The 20,734-nt window shown below is 37.6% G+C and overlaps 2 protein-coding genes across 2 annotated transcripts; one reads left to right on the forward strand and one right to left on the reverse strand.

The window, feature by feature from the left end:
- Nucleotides 1–153: 153 nt before the first annotated feature.
- Nucleotides 154–17,141, reverse strand: LOC141905566 (NBAS subunit of NRZ tethering complex-like). Its single transcript, XM_074794476.1, has 49 exons — nt 17,025–17,141; nt 16,585–16,651; nt 16,330–16,453; nt 15,726–15,951; nt 15,535–15,629; nt 14,879–15,173; nt 14,723–14,794; nt 14,144–14,336; nt 13,994–14,043; nt 13,607–13,750; nt 12,899–13,083; nt 12,646–12,715; nt 12,433–12,561; nt 12,171–12,322; nt 11,914–12,051; nt 11,698–11,776; nt 11,510–11,614; nt 10,830–11,050; nt 10,659–10,733; nt 10,438–10,567; nt 10,105–10,239; nt 9,236–9,409; nt 8,732–8,865; nt 8,531–8,657; nt 8,384–8,442; nt 8,149–8,251; nt 7,808–8,031; nt 7,566–7,678; nt 7,406–7,485; nt 7,118–7,213; nt 6,596–6,717; nt 6,427–6,514; nt 6,006–6,329; nt 5,796–5,922; nt 5,324–5,689; nt 5,172–5,238; nt 4,969–5,079; nt 4,586–4,827; nt 4,062–4,180; nt 3,823–3,921; nt 3,551–3,744; nt 3,304–3,466; nt 3,000–3,142; nt 2,826–2,921; nt 2,605–2,713; nt 2,218–2,447; nt 1,194–1,317; nt 702–830; nt 154–508 (listed from the first exon to the last, which is right to left on the reverse strand). Exons 1-49 carry the CDS (start codon nt 17,127–17,129, stop codon nt 218–220), a joined length of 7,044 nt encoding a protein of 2,347 aa, XP_074650577.1. The 5' UTR covers nt 17,130–17,141; the 3' UTR covers nt 154–217.
- Nucleotides 17,142–17,205: 64 nt separating this feature from the next.
- LOC141905617 (coiled-coil domain-containing protein 25-like) lies at nt 17,206–19,552 on the forward strand. The gene is made up of 2 exons (XM_074794566.1): nt 17,206–17,292; nt 17,685–19,552. Exon 2 carries the CDS (start codon nt 17,740–17,742, stop codon nt 18,364–18,366), a length of 627 nt encoding a protein of 208 aa, XP_074650667.1. The 5' UTR covers nt 17,206–17,292; nt 17,685–17,739; the 3' UTR covers nt 18,367–19,552.
- Nucleotides 19,553–20,734: the final 1,182 nt, after the last annotated feature.

The raw sequence follows: 20,734 nt of genomic DNA on the forward strand, positions 1-20,734 counted from the left end.
AATGCGTACTTCATCTAAATGTTTCCCTTTTTAGGGCCTATTCATAAAAAAAGATGTTTTCATGTTCATCGCTTTTATATCATGTCAATGTCTGAATAAAGTTTAATCAGATTTGAAAACAAAATACATGTACCAAGCAATAACTTCTTAAGATAAATAAGAGATTTATTGAGCAAACATAACTTAACAATGACACAAAAAGCTAGCTAACATAGAATCATTGTTTTAACCATTTTGAAAATATTGCCAAAGCTGCATCAAATGTTCGTAAACTAGAGTGCGTGCCTCTTTGAAGTAGCAATAAAGACCCGCTTTCTGCGACGAATCCGGCTGAGTGCAGTTGTTTAGCTATTTCATCTGTGTTGATGTACTCATGTGGCTGGTCGATGCTCACTTGTCGACTGACTAGATATTCTATAACTTTGGGATAGTAATGCGAACGCACAGTACTCGGCGTTAAGCGACATTTTAGTAGCAGTTCCATGAACTCTTCACTATCATCGAGCACCTGTTGGACAGAAAAAGTAGAGCAGTAAAGCAACAATAAGTACGGTATTCGTCAACTCAATTTAAGAGGTTTACAAAGAAAATATGTTTACGAAAAATACATTCAAAATATGTCACTTGGCAAAAATTTGTGTGAACAATTTTATGAATTGATGACTATGCACCCTAAACAATGCGATCAACATCATACGTACGGCTTTATGAGACTGGAGTTCAGAAATGGCTAGTTCATACAGTTCACTGTAACCACTGTGAAGCACAACTTTAATAGCACATACTGACTGGTCACTTTCTTTCAATAGAGTAAATAATTGTCGGATGCACTGAAATATAGAATCATTGCTAAAATTATTTTCAGAAAACGTTCGATACATATACATGACCGTAAACAAAATGATTTTGTATAAGTAAAGGCTAAAAAAATTGATACGTTGTTTCTCATATCTGCTAAACTTAAAAGTTGACCCAGCCAGCCACCTATCTAACCTGTACATTAAAAAAAAATCTTGACCAGGCTAACAAAAACAGACCAGGCAGCTATAGATATGCACCGATTACAAATTCTACTGCAGTTTTCTTAAGTGACCATGCTGATCAGGAGCAATAAGGTATCATTTTCTCTAAGCCTAATTCTGTGTCATTTCTTTCACTGAGAATCTTATTGCAGTGAAATACCATATCCTCACCTGACTAGATAAAGCTGACGTAGGCTGCAACGATATGACATTTTCGAGCACGGATTTTCCAGATTCGGGATACTTCTTTACCATCTCCGACAGGACCAAACACCATGGATTTACATCGGGATTACTAAAAGAAAAATTAGAATTAACAATATAACGTGAAGCTGCCAACAAGAGATAGCTATTACTTATTATCACTAATACCGAAAATACATCCTTTTTATGTATTTTTGCTAATACACCTCTACAATGGTAGGTTATTTCCGTCACCTTCAATTGCCATTTTTCTATAACGTGAACGATAATGGGAATTTTTTATCCAGTATTTGTCCTCAACAATGTGCTTCTCAACATTGGTATCTAGGGTATAGTACAATAACACTTCACTCAAGAGAGGGGTAAACTATCCAAGGTCAACTGCCTATGTAATGTCAAGTAGTCCGATACCTATCTTATAAAATGAACATATACATTTTGTACAATGTTTCTTTTCTGTATTGAAGAGTGTGTAGACAAACAAATTCTGCAACCTGTGACAAGCCACCTGAACATGAACCATAAGCCATAATGTTTACCTACATACGAGCCCACTTTATCTGGCCAAAGGATCATGATAAGAGATCTTTCATCAACGTCCGTGGTGGACTCTTTAAGTTAGGAAAACTCTGTATCGTTGGAAAGTTGAAAGTTAACACAAAAGGTTTAAACAGATTCGTCAGAAATGGAATTCATTCATAAGCCCAAATTTTGATTCTCGATTTTTAGATAATCTGGATTAATCTTGTCCAAAAATCCAATTAATGGGAATAAAGGGAGCTAGAATATTTTGCAATTATAGATACTTGTACATGTATTGACAAATACTCACATTCTTCACAATCAGAACAGAAATGAAGAATAAAAGAGATTTATTGGCATATTGTAAACATCTTAGCTTAATGTCGAACTTTTTGAGTGCATACATTTTATAGATCGCCTGAAAAAAACATGAACTTTAAAACCATGAATCGAAATTTTCATAACCCACCTCGCTTCAGCAGATTTCAAAGCAGGCCATACAGAAAGTAGATTGCACAATGAGAGTAAATGTTTCATGCTCGTAGATTCGGAGAGTAACTTCTCGAATATTCGCTGTCTGTTGTCATCGGACTGTACCTCCGACTCGGTGACCCGGACGTTCGTCCAGGAATCGTTCACGATAGCCTCGCTTCGATAGTAAACCAGCAGCGATGAATCTGCCTCCTCCAACAGGAACGCCTGTCAATCAGAGAAACACGAAACACGTTAGTTCATCCTTGGAATGGTGATAGGGTGTAAAAATCTGAGGAGGTGGGTCCAGGCTGCAGATTGTTTAACTTACAATGACAGCAAATACCTAGCTTAGATTAATTACTCATAGAAATACCAAATTTACCTGTTCCAATATTCTGAGTATTTCAAGTCGTGGTTGCACTGATATTTCACTGTCTGCAGAAAAAGGTCTCAGTATCGACATCACATCTTCTTGAGTCACTATATCACCTCTGAATTCAAATGATAATTCACTTAATACAATCATCAAAATGAATAAGTAAATTTAGTACAGTGTGAACTAAAGATGTTCATAAATTGAGCGAAATGAGTGAAAAAACTCACCCGCATTTAATATGCTCAGCACACGATTCGACAATCTTCTTCAGGGCATGGACTGGAGCTGTTTCACCGAGTATTTCACTTCGTGGTTCAGGTTGCCTAATACAAGAGTATCAACAATTAGATACATAGTATCGCAAAAAGCCATAATTCAAAGCGGCTTGAAAGTTCACGTACCTGACTGACTGAATGATATGATTAATAGCCTCTTGGAATACAGTTTTTGATGACCACCTATCGATAGGAGCCACATCCAGAATATCCTGTATCATATCTGGTGTCTGTCCATCTATGACCATTGTCAACAGAAGATTGGATAACTGTAAATGAAGATCCAATTTGAGTCTACTTTGCTACTGGGTACTTCATGGTACAACGCAATTTCAATTGTCCAAAAATCGAATTCATTTTCAATCCAGCCATTGAAATAGATTTATTAGTGCAAAATGCACCCTGTTAATTTTGCAGAAATAGAACGTACTTTTTCAGGTTCAGAACGACTGGAATCGAACATGTCGGCGTAACCCTTGATAGTAGCATCCTCGGCATATCGCATGGCAATGATCGTATCCTGGGCTAAACGTTCAAGATGCACCTGAGATCGAGTAAAATGTTCAGACGCCTCTTCCCATGTCATTTTCACCCTTCAAAAGGAATCGAGAACATTCAAAATACCCTAAACCTATATGGATCAAGCCAGTGCCGGTATTTTTTTTGGAAAAACTTACGGGTCCAGTTTTTTCTTTTTGCCGCCTTGTTTACAGTATTTGGTAGCTCTACGCAATATTTCAGCACGACACTCATCGGTCAGTGAGCGGGCTTCGGCGCTGAATGTCACCCCATCGATGAACAACACCATATCCTCGGGGAGTAGTCTCTGCTGCCACTCTGAACACGCTTCATATCTGTGGATCCATTCACCCTGGATATCAAGCACAAAAAGCTATTTCATGAATTTACAAGAGGCATTCATCTGTAGGTAAATGGCAAATCATCTTACCATGTTTTCTGGTCTTTTCTTAGCACGCTGATCGCCTTGCCAGAAAAATCTTTTTGCCCACAGCGCGTAAATACTGCTAGGCTTTAGATGTCCACCGTTCTATAGTAAACAAGTATGAATGAAGAATTTGATTTGACCCGACTTGCTTTGTTTATTAGTAAAATATAGAAGAAATAATTGACCTTTTCCGAAAAATCCTCAAACCGGTAATTAGTTTTAATTTGTGGTTTCGTTCTCACCTGATCAGGAATCCTGTTGGCTAGTTTTGAAAGAACGCTAACATTGTTCCCCGTGACGCAATTTCCAAGTACAGTCAATGGATCGACAATTCCTTCCATCAAATTCTTGTAATTCAATCCTAGAATTCAAATCATTCAATAATGAGTACCTAATAATTAATAAATGTGCTCACCAGCTTTGAAGAATGTAACTTATAGATACAAGACCAATAATTTGTAATTTGTTTGACCAATAGTTTCCCTTCAAAAGGGGAGGCTAAAAATGTAACAAGCCATAGGCAACAATGGCTCTCAGGCTCATCAATCCGTCATTACTGATGTATGCATGAGGCACTCCGAAATTACCATGCGTCAGTTCCCATTGCATTTTGCATAGATATGTTGTATCTAGGGCCAATAGCTAGATTTTGTCAAGAAAACTTTTTGAAGACACACTGTCAGACAGACAGAGCAAAAATAAGGGTCTTGTAATGGAAGCCTGAGAACCAACAACACTTTTTACGATGCCTGGAAGAGTAACTAACCCGACGTGGCTGGCATTAATTTTCTCAGTATTTTAACATGACTATCTGGATCAATTCTTTCGTCATGTTCGTCGATATCCAGCAGTAATGTGTAGTAATACAGATGTCGAGACTGATCAGTACCGGAAATCGTCGGATACACGTACGTATTCATTCTTTCCCAGAACTTACGACCCTGGCTTTTCAACAAAGGCAAAATTTGTAGTTTCTTCACACGTGTGTCGATTTCAGTTGTCGATAACCTGTTTGTTAGCGAGAAATAAGATTATGAAATACCCACAAATGTTGTTGTGCAATTGGGTATTCTTTCAGATTCATTTGCCAATCAATTTAAAATAGATTATCATCTCAAAGCTTCTAAAATCGGACTTTTTGACACGTACCCGCTTTCTGAGAAAAGGAACTCAAGATGTGTCATGTACAGATCCCATAAGGGTAACTCATATTTCTCAGCCAGAGAAACTGCTACTTTCATCACATTTTCATCAAGAGTCCTTAAAGAAAATGACATATTCGGTAAATATATGGATTTAAATACGGCAGAATACCGGGTAAATGGAATTATTTATGTGTTAAGAACACTCACATAACAAGTCCAAGAATTGTTTCTTCTTTGTATTCATTATCTTGAGTAAACCTAGCCACATCTACACCTGTCATACAAAGAATTACATAATCCAATGAATACTGAGAACGTATTGAAATGTCAGATTCTAGACCTTCTTAAACAATACAGACCTTTTCCTAATTTTTGTAGCGTCTGCGCTTGCAGAAAATCACTCAATAGATCGCTGTATTTGAGCAGTTCCACGCCGAGAAAATGCATCTCTTTCGGTAATTTTTTCACTCCCTTTTTAACCAAAACGTGCACGATCTCCATCGGAAAATGACCGTACAATTTGTTCCAGCGAGGTTCGTTGAACGGTTTCAGTTTGTTGTAAACTTGCAGCGCGTAGAAATAAGCGGACAGCTCGAGAGTCAACTGGGTTCGCGGCAGCGAACTGAGACATTTTTCCGCTTCGGATATTTCCGATAGAGCGAGCAGATATGCCAATGCTAGAGTCGTATCTTTGGCCATCGCATCACGAGCCAGTTGAAGTAGCACTGCAATATAATCAATGTGGCATCAAGAGTAATATACATGTACTATATTCGAAAATGTACTATACAATACTATACAATTCAGACCGACTTCAAGTAGATTTAATACCTTCTGTAGCAGGGTTCTGACTTCCGCCTTCGGTTAAGGTTTCCTCTAATTTCGCAGTTCTTAGCAAAGCATGGTTGGTATCATGTTCAATACTGGTACACTGGCCAGTCCTATAGTTCACTGAATCCTATAACACCGCAGACAGTATGAACTCAAATGGAATTAAAGCAGTGAAAACGTTCACAAGATCAACATTAGAGGTCTCTTTACCTGATCAAGATATGCGTTTTCCATTATATCATCATAGAACGGATGGCAAGCGAATAGCTCTAAACTTTTATTATTACGGGACTGATCATCGCTACCGCTTTCTCTATCAACACGACTTGGGGTAAGATTACTCAGCGTGCTGCTCCACCAGTTTTTATCGCTTAGAGCCGAAAGCACAGTTCGCGTAGTTTCTGAAGTTGTCGACAGAAGTTCTTTGGTTTGTTGTAGTGCTCCGGCGGGTGACAGCACACTGGGTTTCGACACACAGCCACCGTCTGCTGAATCAGTCCCTTTCACTTCAGTTTGCAGACGTTCATACAACATCTGAATGATGTCGAATAAAATACAATCAATTCATTCAAATTCTTGAATTTCAAACAGGTAAAATACGCATATGCTTAGGTATAAATAGACGACAGACCTGAGTTTCGAGAAGCGAACGAGCCCTTAAAATTGGTTCGATCATATCCGGTGTACAGTGAGTTACAGCGAATGACAGTAAATCAAATCTAGAAATATATTTCATAGTCGAAATAAACAACACTGACTTCATAAATACTGCTACCATATCGAAATGCTCAGATTCTTACTTAGGTTTGATTTCTTTGAAATCTGTGACTTCTGCTAGCTGTTTACATTCCTTCCAGATTGGAGCATAGCCGGCATCCATCAGTTTCATACAGACTTCAAGGGCAGTTTTATGATTTCCACCCTGCCATCAAATAATAGGAAGAATGATAGAGAACCACTATCTGGGTTGGAGGCAAATCCAAAATTGGACCATGGAATGAATTACGGAAGTAGTGATCTTCTCTGATGATGAAGATAACTCAAAAATTCGAAACTGTCAGAATAGATTGTTAAATAATAATAATAATAATAATAATAATAATAATAATAATAATAATAATAAAGGATCTTATATAGCGCTAAATCCAGCTAAGCTGCTCAAAGCGCTTTACAAATTATAAAATGCCTCCTTAAAAAGGAAGCATTTTAGCTGCTTCCTGAATCGTCAACTTTGGCTCATTACCGGAGTAGTGTTGATTCCTAACTATTCCACTAAAGAAATACAGAATATGGCATGCTTATAAAGGTAAGTGTTTTTCTACCTTAAGCGCAGCTTGAGCCACTAACTGTAAGACTCTTCCATCTCGTTCCACACTATTTTCAGCTTGAACACGTAACAAATATCCCAGTTTCAACAGCTACAACAGAGAACCATACAAACATATCCATCCGATACATAAAATTTCAATTTTATCAAAACATCTGTGACTGGATAACTAATTTCTCAATTTGGTTTACAGTGACAAAAATTGATTCAACTACGAATTGATGGGTATTAAGGCAGATGACATATATTGAGTATCCGGTACAACTGATTTACCGACACTTACTTTAGCCTGGTTGAAATAAACACTAAATTTAGCATCAATAGCTTGCTGAATGAGTTGAAGTCGATCTTTACATAAACGAACTGAAATAGGTCGAATTATACAAAGATTTAGAACTGTTCAATAAAGTCGATCTAAGTTAAAAGCGGGCTAGCTAAAATACCTTGTAATGGAAGTATTTTCAGTCCACAATCGTCGAGAACTGCTAGAGCCGAGATCAAATCTAATTCTTCTATTATTTCGGGGTGACAATCGTGAATCAATGTTAAACACGATCTGCAAATTGAATAATTGAAAAATGTAGTCACGTTTTGAAACTGATTGAAATTTATTCATGTTGTTTATTCTTGGAGATAATATATGAATGGAGGTAATTCGAGAGTGAGCACCATTCATAGCCAGTACCTCGCAAGTTCCATGCATGGATCAACAAGATTTGTTGATGAATTGAAGTATTCTCTTGCAGCACTGATGACAAGCTGCACGGCTTTAGTGTAGCTAACTTTGTGTTGTACCATAACGCTGGGTAGGATGCCCGTGTCCGTACTGTCACGAGTTCGTTCTAGCGTTTCTCCAGCTAGTGTAATACATTCACGCCATCCCGAACACAACAGACTCTCGGTAAATATCTGCAAAGGCATTGAAATAAGTATGAGAGTGGTTAATATCAAAGTGTTTCCCCAGGTAATCCCGATGGAAAAAAATGAGGCATTTAGACATTCTCAGTTTACTAACGAAGGCCATACCTCATGACAAAACTTAGGCTGCATACATTTGAAGACATTCGTGCATAATTCTAACATATCGAGTTGAATTTTCTTCCACTCCATCTCTGTCGGAGGTGGGGTCCTAAAATGGAATAAGCGGTAACTGGAATCAGAAAATCATTTTAGTCTTTTGGCAACACTACGGATACTCGTTTCTGGTAATGCAAGATCTGATTTCAATAAATCGGTCAGTGTTGGTTGCTATAAGGAATACCTTCTTCCAGCAGATCGAGATAACCGTGTCATCAAATTCTTAGTTTCTTCAAAATCACTCTGTAACATTAAAGTAAGAGTACAACTATGTTTATACGGTATACTAAATCAGTGTACTAAGCCTATGTACATTGGTGTATGCTTTTACCTGAGTGTCTTTGATGTATTTCAATGTTTTTGGCAATTTGTTTTTTTCGAGGATATCGGCAGCTTTCAGATGCTGCTCCAACTCATCTATTTGCTGGTGTAGCCGTAAAACCTCAGGCTTCGATTTCCTTTCATAAAGAAATTACTTTACTATGAATATAAGTCAGTTTTGCACTTAAAAAATCTTGCAGATTGAACTTACTCGTATCCTTTATGAGGTAAACAGTGGAGAATTTTGAATGCTATGTTCAGCTGGTCGTCGCGTTCACACACGTACAAACATTCCAGCGCTAACACCATGAATTCACAATCATCAGCGATCACTCTGTTTTTCATCTGTAACACGATTGAAATGATGGTAATTTTATAAATTTTGAAAGAATATTTCATTATGAAGCATGTACAAAATAATAGATGTTAAATCAATCAAACATTAAATCAGGTTGGACTCAATTCGATGTACAGTCATAGGTTAAATTCTGGAACCAGTTGTTCAAAGGATATTAACCAATGGACGTAGTGACAATTAAAGGTTCATTGGATACTATCTATCTGCCGATTATCTTCAAACAACTTTTGAGCAACTGGCCCTTGGCGATTCTATGACCTTATAGCCAAAATTGTCTGGAAAGTATCTCTGGATCAACTCTGCAATTAGCTTAATTCAAGAAGTGAGGATCTCAATCTCAGTGGATAGCATACTTACGCCGACTTTCGAATTCTCGAATATCTTCACGACCTGAACAAGATCGGTTTTAGCCATGTTAATGACAAACTCTCGTAGTATATCTCGGCTGCTTCCGGCAGTGTTTGTCTCACATCGTGACAAAAATGGCACCAGCCACCTCCAAACATTCTTCTCAAACATCTTTTCATTCGACTAGAATTAAGTACTACATAATTAGTAGTCGGAGCAGTGGGAAAATAATGAACACAAGGTTCCTACAATTCCTGGTATCCAGAATTCAAGGACTTTTTAAGGAGTAATTTTCAAAATTCAAGGAGGTTTTCGCGGTCATATAGGCTATAAGGAAAAAAAGTCGAAAATTCAAAAACAAAATTCCCGTTTTTCTCAAATTTTGATCAGTTGTTGTGTGTGCCGTTTTGGTTTTACCAGTACATGTCTAAATCTCAAAGTGAAACAACTTTCGTTCACAAGTCACACAGTGAAGAATAATAGAATACACTGTCTTCTGAAAAGGACCTTTTGAAAATTTTTAATAGGACTTTCCCAGAATTTAAGGAGTTTCAAGGAGTTTATGGATATTTCTCAAAATTAAAGGATTTTCAAGGACCTTGAAAAATATTTTCAAAAATCAAGGAGTTTTCAAGGATTCAAGGAGTTGTAGGGACCCTAGAACAGAATGGAAATCAAAACTTTGGTCTCATGGAAGCCTGAGTTCGACTGAAGCCTTCAAACAGCGGCTCCAGTCTACCTAAGTGCAGTTAAGCCTCTATCACCCGCTAACGAAAAAGCCAGAATTGGTTGCTGTTGGCGTTACTCATCAAGATCAAGATCAAGCCCGAGAACCAATAATGCTGATGACAGCCAGTATTTTCAATCTCCTGTCTTACCAGAGACATCAACAGTTGTAGCTTATCTAATTCTGACATAGAGCGTATATCATCGAACTTAACGTCCTCACTAACGTAACCTTCAAACACTAACGTTTCCATAGTCAGTAAATCATTGTAGACTGACTCCAAGCCCTAAAACAATGAGAAATATTCAATTATCTAACAATTTAAGTAGAGGTGGAATAAATTCACGTCTTAGAGAATTGGGTCTGGAACAAATCAGCTGTATGAATTAGGTTTAGTTGACCTAAATGAAAGTTAAGGCATCATTGAAGAAATTTAATTCTTAAATGTGTAATGTGACTGACTTGAATATTCAGAATAGCTGACCTGTACACCACGCTCCATAGCGAGTTTCATTAAATCAATACTGTGTTCGACTTGTCGCGATAGTCGTTCAATTTCACAAGCTCGATATGAATACCATTCGGTCAAATCAGATTTACGCAAATTCACGCCCCTGAAATACCAATGAATCAGTGGTTTTGTCTGAAAAGCTGAATTCAAGAAGAAACTACTCAATTTGATGAACGTAGATGTTTTTTACTTACTTGTATTGAAGCAGTTCGGGATTTTTTTCGTAAATGAAAGCTCCCAGATCAGCAGGGTTTGGATCTATAGCCGACCTTAAAAAATTGATATGAAGCGTAAAGATTATCTGAAAGTATTTGAAGATGCTGGTATCACAGTGCCAAGCAAAGCGGTAGGCAACCTTAGCTTACTTGCACGGGTCGATTTCGCACCAATCTTTTTCTCTCCATTTCTCCGTCTGCCATGGTTCGACATCGGGGTCATCGATTCTCATACCGGCCTCGGGGAGAAGCGATCGATACTCATCGGGCGCCGACGTTTCTGGGAAATTCGACAGGATACCGAACCGGTGTGGCAACACATCCTCGCCATGATACGTAAATATACAATCAACCGCTTTCCAATCACCGTTCTAAATAAGATTTACAGAATAGGGTGAATTTCAATAAATGATTTTAGAACGCATGGGGCATAAAGCGAAAGTGCGAAAAAAGATCAGCAGTGTTTAAATGCAAAACTTGTTTCAATGGTATTTCTGATGGGGTTAACACTGTTTTCCACCACATCCCGATTTATCAGTAAAATCATGTATAAATCTATATTAACTTGAATAAAGACTTCTTGGCAATACAAAAAGTAAAATAGATTACAAAATTTTGCTTTCAAATTAAGTTTGATATAGGCATTGATAGTCCTATTCATTTTCATCTAATATTACAATGTACACCTGAAAAAACTCCGGATAAAAAGCCCAGCTTTTTAAAACAAAATGCTCGAATTATTGGCTGGTTACGGGGCTTATGAACAGTGGTAGTAATTTTACGAAGAACCTCGAACTGTAGAAAATACATTTTTTAATGGTAGAATTTACCTGAGCGTATTCTACGGCAGCTTCGACAATATTCTGAGAACGGAATTTCTTGAATAAAGTGTGATCGTAACGTTCATCGGCTATGTGAGTTCCACCCAGTATCATCTGCAACCGAAATCATTGTGAGTAATACATCAAGAATAAAGATACTTCGATCGGTTAAGGAAATTATGTAATCATATTCATACCTCATAAGTTGACAAACGATCTAAATACTGTAGTAGTTTAGCTCTAGCGCGGCATAGTTCCCTCTGTTCAAGGGTGAGGCTGTAAACAACACAAACCATTAGTTCTTTTAGTATTATTTATACAGTCTAATTACAACCAATGTTTTTTTGTAACATGGCAAACTAGCAAACCATACATAGTATCTCCTTGTCAATAGGTTTAAGTTCGGTACATACCAGGCAAAGTTTACTTGTTCCAAGAATTCTGTTCTTCGCATATCTTCGAGCTTCTTCAGGCGATTTCGATGGATTTCTTCATCTTCATCGTAATGTTCATCCAAGTCCTCGTAATGATGTACGTCACACAGTATGAACCTACGTTCAAAGAGAAAAACTATTCATATTACAAGATATTCATTTTGTTTCAGAAAGTAAAGAGAGCCAATTGCCCTATGTCACAAACTTTTCATGCTAAGATCATTAACTAAACTTACTTTCCTGCATCTGTGCCTTTACCAATAGCTACTAAAGCTTCGGCATCAGTTCCTCTCAATCCATACTGTAGCAATTCTCTCATCGCGTCTAAACCCTCCGGAACGCGCTCCAGGCATTCGTGTAGCACCCACGCACGCTTACTAATCTTACTCTGGTCGCAGAAACAAAAATAAAATTGTATGCCATATTGTCATGAGATCCACTGAAAGGATTATAGCCACGGAGTAATCTAGTATCTGATATCATATGAAATTCACTTACAAGATAGTCTTGTATAGACGCTACAGATACTGGTGTTTCTTCCCTCCATTGTCTTTGATAAACTAAATCGCAGTCGAGTTTGTAGGCTTTCGCCAACATCAACGCTTCGCCATACTCTTTGTCATCAATCTGCAAGAAAAAACAGCTGGTCAATATCTTTGTAGTTGATAAGAAGCAACCATTTTAACCGAAAGCTGGAAAATGTACCGGTACCTTTCTGGCATAGAGCTCTTCGGGAGTAGTCGACTTCAGACCGAACAATCTATAGGTGCGATTCACAACTCTACAAAAATTAGGTATACATAATCCATAAGTTAATTCAAGAATCTTTCATGAGTAGGGTTATAATCTCTATTCGTTGATTGCAGACACCTTAGGAGTATTTTCACTTGAAATCAACAAGAGTTATGTATATGAAATTTGCAATTCAAATGTTCCATTTTACAATGTCTTAAAATTCTAAAACCTTGCACGTTTCCTCGGAGGGGTGAATCGTTCGCTGTCCGTCACGTAGTAGAGAACGCTTTTCATATAACCGGTAGTTTTCTGTACGATACCGGCATCTTCATCATCATCGCTGTCATCATCATCTTCATTCTCACCATCTGACGATACGAGTCGACGTTTCATACCAGAATATTTACATTCGCACTGAAAACCGGAACAACTTCGATGAATATCTTTCATTCTGCTTATGTCTTTTTTACCTTTTATCTGAATTCGTTAAACTGTGGTACGCCTACAATCACACTCCATTAACCTGTTCAGTGCTGACTAATCAATACCCAAAAGTACTGGAGATAATTTGAAAAATTCCACCCCATTGCATAGAATAATGGGCGCCTTAGTGCGTCTACACTGCGGTGCATCATAAAACATGTAGTTACTTATCTTCAACAGTGTTTTCAATAGAGACCATGATATGATGTAATTGCAAAGTTTATCACCGATTAATACACTTCATTGCTGTCTAGATACATTGAACAGGTTAAGTCTTCATCAGATAAGTCATCACTTTTTTTGAGTCACAATTTGTATTTCAAATTCCCTTCGCCAAATGTTAGTACCGGGTAGTCATTTTGACAAAATGTCACTTTTTCCAAAGTCCTATGAGTGACTAGTTATCCGAGGTCGACCGAAAAATTCTCAACAATATTTTCAGACCAATACATACCTCCAGTCCGATGAAACCGCCTTCGTGACTCGTTGAAACACGAGGCGAGGGTTCTATCCATTCGGGTGATGTTCCCAACAGATTTTTCATTGTGTTGATGGATGATACGGTTAGCGCTCCATTACCTCGAGCCAGAATCACAGCCTAAAATACACCAGATAAATGTCAGTTATCTTACCAACTCGCAAACCATGAATTTCCGAATCAAGGAGACTTTCAGGCACTCAAAAAGCGATGCAGTAAACTTTTTCATCGGCAGTGCAAAACAAACTACATGTACAAGTTGTATTTTATCCATGGTTTTCATTTTCAAAGAAAATAAAATAAGAAATCATAAAATAATCTTATGGACAGTTGGATATCTGTTAGAAACATGTGATTTATTACCTCTTCCGACCACCAATTAGCATCGATTAAACTAGGAGACAGGTTCAAATCTGAAAAACGATGACAGTATTATTCTTCAATCATTCACCATCAGGAATATCAGAGGTTATCAAAGTCATATTTTAAGGGACATTGTGTGACATATCTAACCTTTTATAGCTTTTCGTCGTTGCATATTTTCTACAATGTTTGGATTTTGTTCTTCGATACCGGGTTGATCTTCTTGTTCCCAGATGTTTCGCAGTTTTAAAGAGGGTACGTCCCACAGAGCGAGTTTACCCGACTGATGTAAACTGACCAATGTCTTACCGCTAGGTGATAAACATAACCGGTACAGTCCGTCCTGAAACAATCAATTACGTAGCATCATCTAAATTGATGTTTCCGTTGCTAGTTTGTTTAAGAAAAAGTTCCACATCGAAGGCTATAATCTTATTAGGCCTATGCCATACGCCATATTGGGAATATGCTTGGAACTTATTTGGTTGCCTTTTCACTAGGTTTCAAAACATTTGGATTACTCAAGTGTACTAAAGTAACTAATTCTAATAGATTGATAAATACATTAACGATGGATGAATTTCTTAAGCTGTCACTACTTAGATTTAAAAAATGAAACTGGCATTCTTGACAAGTCTAACTTCAAATTCATAAATGTCATTGATTGGAGCTACAATCTCTGCTTAAAGCTATTTTCAATTTGTACTTAAAATTTGTAACTTCTCTTACATGTTTTTTTGCTGACCATTTGTATGAAGTGACACTGCTGGAAATCCTAGATATAAAACTTTTAGTCCTCCGCTAGAAAAATATACAAAACCCATTTTACAGGTATATTCTGGCATTTGTACATTAAATGGAAATGTTGACTTTATTCTAACTGACCCTGTTTCCATTGTCTTCATAGTCTGTCACTAATTTCCAGTATGGCGGTATGTCCAGAGGACGCCAAGCGGTAATCCCATAATCCTTGGCAATGGGATTCACAACGTTATGCGTCTGTTCGGTGGTTCCTCCGACAATAATTAGCTTGTGCATTGGGTGATAGATGGCATTACTGATACCATATGGGTACTGGCTACTTAATGAGAAGCTGTATGATTTTTTATATCCACTGTCGGCGCTGATCAGATAACTGGTCAGGTTGCCTTGGAAAGTAATAACTATCAATTCTTGAACCCTACAAAAAGACAAAAAACTAGCTTGATAGATACCGCCAAAAATTAATCTGGGGCCAATACAATGGGCTCAATTTCACAGTTAGAGGGGGCTTTATCAGACACCTTTCAAATGATACAGTGCTTGTAATCATATTTATGAATACAGCCTTTAGGCCTGCACCATGTCCATTACCTTATACATAAAATGCAAATATCAATAATAATGTAAATCAATAATTTTGTAACATTTATATCATATGAGAATAAACTTCTCTAAACTTCTCATATGCTAGAAAATTATTTTCATATATGTAGTAAAGTAAGAACAACATTTAAAAGTGTAATGGTCTATATAAGTGTTATAGTTGAATTCAATCTTACCAATCACTGGATTCTTCCGGTTTGAATGCAGTGAAAAATAAACCAGCTAATGCTCTGCTCAGGTCGATCGGCATATTCGGGTTATAAGAAGTTATCTGCAAAAGATCAATTACCGGTAATAATAAATTAATAGAACTATCGCTTCGACGTTTTAAATAGAAGCTCGACGAATAGAGAATTTTTGTGTTTACGCTGAATATGTTGCATATTTTTGTGCCGACCAAATCGAACACTTCAATGTTGCCCGAACTGTCTGAACAAGCGAACATCGTATTATCGGGACTCCACGCCATCGTACGCCATTGCGGATAGTTATCACGCGCGATCGTACAGCGGCCGATCACCGATCCGAAATCATCTCGCTGGGATCTGATCTCGATGAACTGATCTTGTAAAATGGCGATATCCTTTCCATCGCTGTAATAAAATCATAGAATTACATTCAAAATGCATTCAATCCAGATCTGTTAAAGCCCTCCAAACATCAATGTATAAGCCTGCTTGTAGTCATTTTAAATATGGCGTCAACATACTTATAGGAGGAAGAGGGTTACCAAAAGGTTTATTTTGAATAAGATAATGCCTATTTCACCAATATAATTACAGATTAAAATGAGGTTGATGTAATCCACATGTTTTTTTTGGGTGTCTACCAGAATTTTGAGCAATATCACGAACAGCAATCTTGTCAAAGATGGATAGTTTTACGATTTAAACAAAATCACATCTTTTGGTCGAATTATTTTCCTGGAGGGTTGAACGAAAAATATACCACAAAGGAAATGGCGTTCATACTTTGAGACAGCTAGTTGCCATTGAAGTTGACTGTTTATTAATTTCACAAGGCTCTCGGGTAGCGCGCACGGGCTGTAACTTTCTAGAGGGTAGCCCACGGTGCGTAATACAGAACCAACAGCGACTGAAAAGAGAGAATAAAACAATGTTAGCAACCAGCAGTATCCATTGGAAACTGAACACTGTCACAAGAAGTAACTTTTGTTATCTTACTTTAAAGTAAGATAAGGTAAGTTAACATTTGACAAAACCTACATTGTGTGGATGATAAGCCTCTTCCATACAACGACACTTGCTTATACTTCTCCTTTGAAGATTTGCTCTGAAAAAGCGTGCAAACAACAATTATTGGAAGAAGTTTAAGCTTATTCAACAAAACACAGTTTATTTAAAGAATTTAGGATTTGGCATTTTTTGTCATCACCGACATCACCAGTCAAAAATCCCAAATCAGCAAATCACGTAGGAAAAAAGTAAATCACTAAGTATACCTTCAAAGTTAACAGGTTAAGGGTAGAATCGGGGCCAAAAGAAATTAACCTTAACCCGTCCCCTTGTCGGCGAAAGGTCTACACCCAGACCAATTTCTGAATCTGAGCGCAGTCAGTCATGTCAGTCGTCACCGTCAAAAATTGCAAACCCGTCAGAAATACAGCTCACTCACGCATGGAACAGATGACTCCCCTGATACTTACGACATTTTCTGTATCCTGAGGCCATTCATCAAACAGTAAAACGTCGTATAAGATGTTTTCTTCGGTGTTTTTTGAGCGGCTGCTGCCGCTTTCGCTAAGTTCCATGTTGGCAATCAACCGTCAGATGCTGCCATCTAGCGCCAATCGCTTTCAATTAAATGTAACTATATTCAGTTCAATTCAAGTTATCTTTATTGTTTGTATGCGGGATATCGCCGCCGGTTGATTCGTACGCGGATCTGTCGTTCTAAGGATATTTATACATGTGGTTAGTATCACTTACTGTTTTAATGACCGGCCTAATGCTATGGTTGATTCGGTATCGCTGCGAGGTAGCCGTAAATAGGCGTAGTAAAGAGACAGGTTGTTTAATTACAAAATTCAAATTTAACTTTATTGATCCTTTTTTCATTTGTAACAAATAGACACATATAAACGGTTTACGAAACATAGATCGATGATGAGATAGATGGGAAGACAATCTTTTTTACATGAAGTTGATAACTTCGTTAAGAACCAATAGAATTTTGGTTAGTCTAAAACTTCCAATTCAATGCCAACTCATGAATATAGGCAGAGGCATTAACAAAAACCTTCTGATGAAATAACTAACTATTAAAATTTATTTTAATCGATGATGTTCTTCCATGTTCATTGCAGATTCAAGTCACTACACCAATCCGGTAAAGACACCACCAGAAGTCCATTTGTGAAGATGGTTTTCTATTACACTTGTAAAGCTGAAGACATAGTTTACACAATATATATGGGAAGAGACAAAGTTGAAAACGAAGATTTGATCAAATGGGGATTCGAAGAGGATGTTTGGTTTCACGTCGACAAGCTCTCATCAGCTCATGTTTATTTGCGATTGCATCAGGATGAGACATTGGATGACGTTCCTACTTCTGTGATAGCAGATTGTGCGCAATTAGTGAAGGCGAACAGTATTCAAGGGAATAAGCTGAATAACATTAGCGTCGTGTATACAATGTGGAGGAATCTTAAGAAAACCAACGACATGGAAGTTGGTCAAGTTGGATTTTACAACCAAAAAGAGGTTCGAAAAACCCATGTGGAGAAACGTATCAATGAAATCGTAAACCGCTTAAATAAAACTAAAGTCGAAAAGAATCCCGACCTGCAACAAGAAAAAGAAAGTAGGGAACGCGAAGAACGTGAAAAGAAAAAAAGAGAGGATAGAGAACTTAGAAAATTAGAAAAAGAAGAAGAGAAGCGTAAACAAGAAATAGCTGATATGAAGAGTTATAAGACATTACATGTGGAAGAAAATATGACATCTAACTATAATGATGGAAATGAATCAGATGATTTTATGTGAGCTTCAATAGTAGAATATATCACATTTTCGTGACTTAAAGTCTTTGGGTAGTTAGTTATTTTTCATTGATTCCATTCCATTAAGGCAGTGGACTTAAACAAGATTAATGCTGTCCTTATTCATCATATACTGGATTATTTATGAAGTAAGGCTAAAGAAATGATGCCTTGTTTCTCTTAATCTGCCAGGTCATTTGGGAAATTGCCATAACATTTTTAATCCATTCGTTTCTATAACTGTTGGGTTTGTTACAGTAAGATTTTAAGAATGTTATGTACAGGGTAGATAGGCGTCCGGCTAGGTCACCTTTTAAGCTCGGCAAAAATGAGAAACGAGTATCAATTTCAATGTGTATTAGTAATGAAGCTAGGATAGTTCACCATAATGTGTCTTGTAAATTTTCTTGTCTACCGAAAAAGAACCTATACATGTATTACCAGTTGAATGATTTAATACATCGGTAAAGTGTTAACTCTTCTATGTGCTGGACGGAATTATCATGCCGGGTGACTCTCGGATGTCTAATTTCCCAGCCAGAAAAATCCATTGCACTGTAACGACGATGAAACTAAACTAACTGTAGTGAATTGATATATTTTATTTTGAAACTAAACCACATAAGTTCCTTGAGAATCGTTGCACTGGAGTTAATTTTAGGCTTGCATATGAATGAAGTGATTGTGATTAAACGGGTAAAGAATTGGAAACATGTTTTACGTATCGCATATTTCGTATTTTCACGATTCATCCGCATAGCCCTAGTCAAGGGCAGTTGCAGATTTTTGAAAAATGCCCTTGCAAACATCTTTATATCCTATAAAACTGCCCTTTTTCTCTGCCCCCCAAAATCTATATGCTCGGTGCGGCCCTGGAAGACTGTCTGTTATTTGGATTAAGCATATTACTATTACTATATAAGTTTTTAATCAAACGGTGCTGGATTCGGGGCATTAAAACGGATTACTGAAGTAAAGGTAATTAGAGTCCGAATGACAAATTTACATTCGCGAGCCGATAAGACCACAAGACAAACACCAAACAAGTGTCCGGGCAAATCCCGAACGAATGCTCAAATAGACAAATAGATTCATCATCGAATTTACTGAACGTAAAAGCTGTCCCGAGTGGTAAGGTCGCCATAATTTCATACCAGTTAATTTCCTTAGAGCTGGTACTACAGTATTTGCCAAACCCGCTGTGTATTGAAACAAATAAAACACATTTAAAGTCATTATTGTTAGTGTAATTTGTAGTTCTCCTTTTCTACTACTGGAAAAAGCAGTTTCATCTTTATGTTTGAATTTCCGTCGGTTCTGTCGGGCTTTTCCTACTAACCAGAACATGTGGGCATTGCAAATCAGAATGGCAATTCCAGGAATGAAATTCAAGATGACCTTCCCGAAAATGAAATCGTAGAATAAAGCATAATTGTTGTTATTCAACAGTACTCGTATCTGTTCGGTGGATATACAAGGGTGACTAGGTGCGGTGACGATATAAGCTTTGTCCCACGGAGTTGGCAAATCAAAAATAAATGTCAGAACCCAGATGACGATGGAGATACGTATGGAGTTTGATTCCGTGCACAATTTTTTCGCTGAGAATGGAAATCGGATTGCGGTGTATCGGTCAATATTCAACGCGAAAAGTATCCAGGAACTTGTCGTTGTAGTCATTTGAAATATGGCGTCAACATACTTATAGGCGTGCACGTGATACAATTGGTAAATGTGATCATATCTTATGAATTTGAATGGGTCGACTTGACGAATGAGTAGTCCGAAATCTCTTCCAAAAACTCCTGTCAGACAGTTCACTGTATCGGCTATAGCTAACATACGCAAATAAAATACGCTACTTCCCTGGAGTTTCATAACCCCGAGAACAAAGAAAGCCAAGACGTTTGCGACTATACCGATCAGATAAAGCAGGGCTCGAATCATGGCCATAATGGCTACGTAAGTATAGACACCGGTCAGCCGGAAACAAGCGAAGTCCGTTCGATTTTCAGACATGATACGTTGTAGTTGTCGTCGGCAAAATCGAATCAGTTCGACAAATTACGCGTTACGTCACCAGATTCCATAAACGACCGATTGGCAAACAACAGTTCGCCGTTAGCCATTACCAATCATCTCTTTGCGTTGAACGCCTATAGAAGACGATTTGATTAGAAACAAATGGATGCATTGCATCAAATACCGATGTACATTTTATTTTGCAGCCGGATAATGGTTTGGGTGAAATCAAACGCAATCACTGTTACGCTTCAATTCTGAAACCGGAATGTAGATGCGTGCCTTCGGCCATTTGAAATACTTGGATTCCGTGTACAGATACTGTTTGATATAGTTCAAATATAGTTAAT

This window comes from Tubulanus polymorphus, chromosome 5 (assembly GCF_964204645.1).
Source record: "Tubulanus polymorphus chromosome 5, tnTubPoly1.2, whole genome shotgun sequence".
Taxonomy (NCBI): domain Eukaryota; kingdom Metazoa; phylum Nemertea; class Palaeonemertea; order Tubulaniformes; family Tubulanidae; genus Tubulanus; species Tubulanus polymorphus.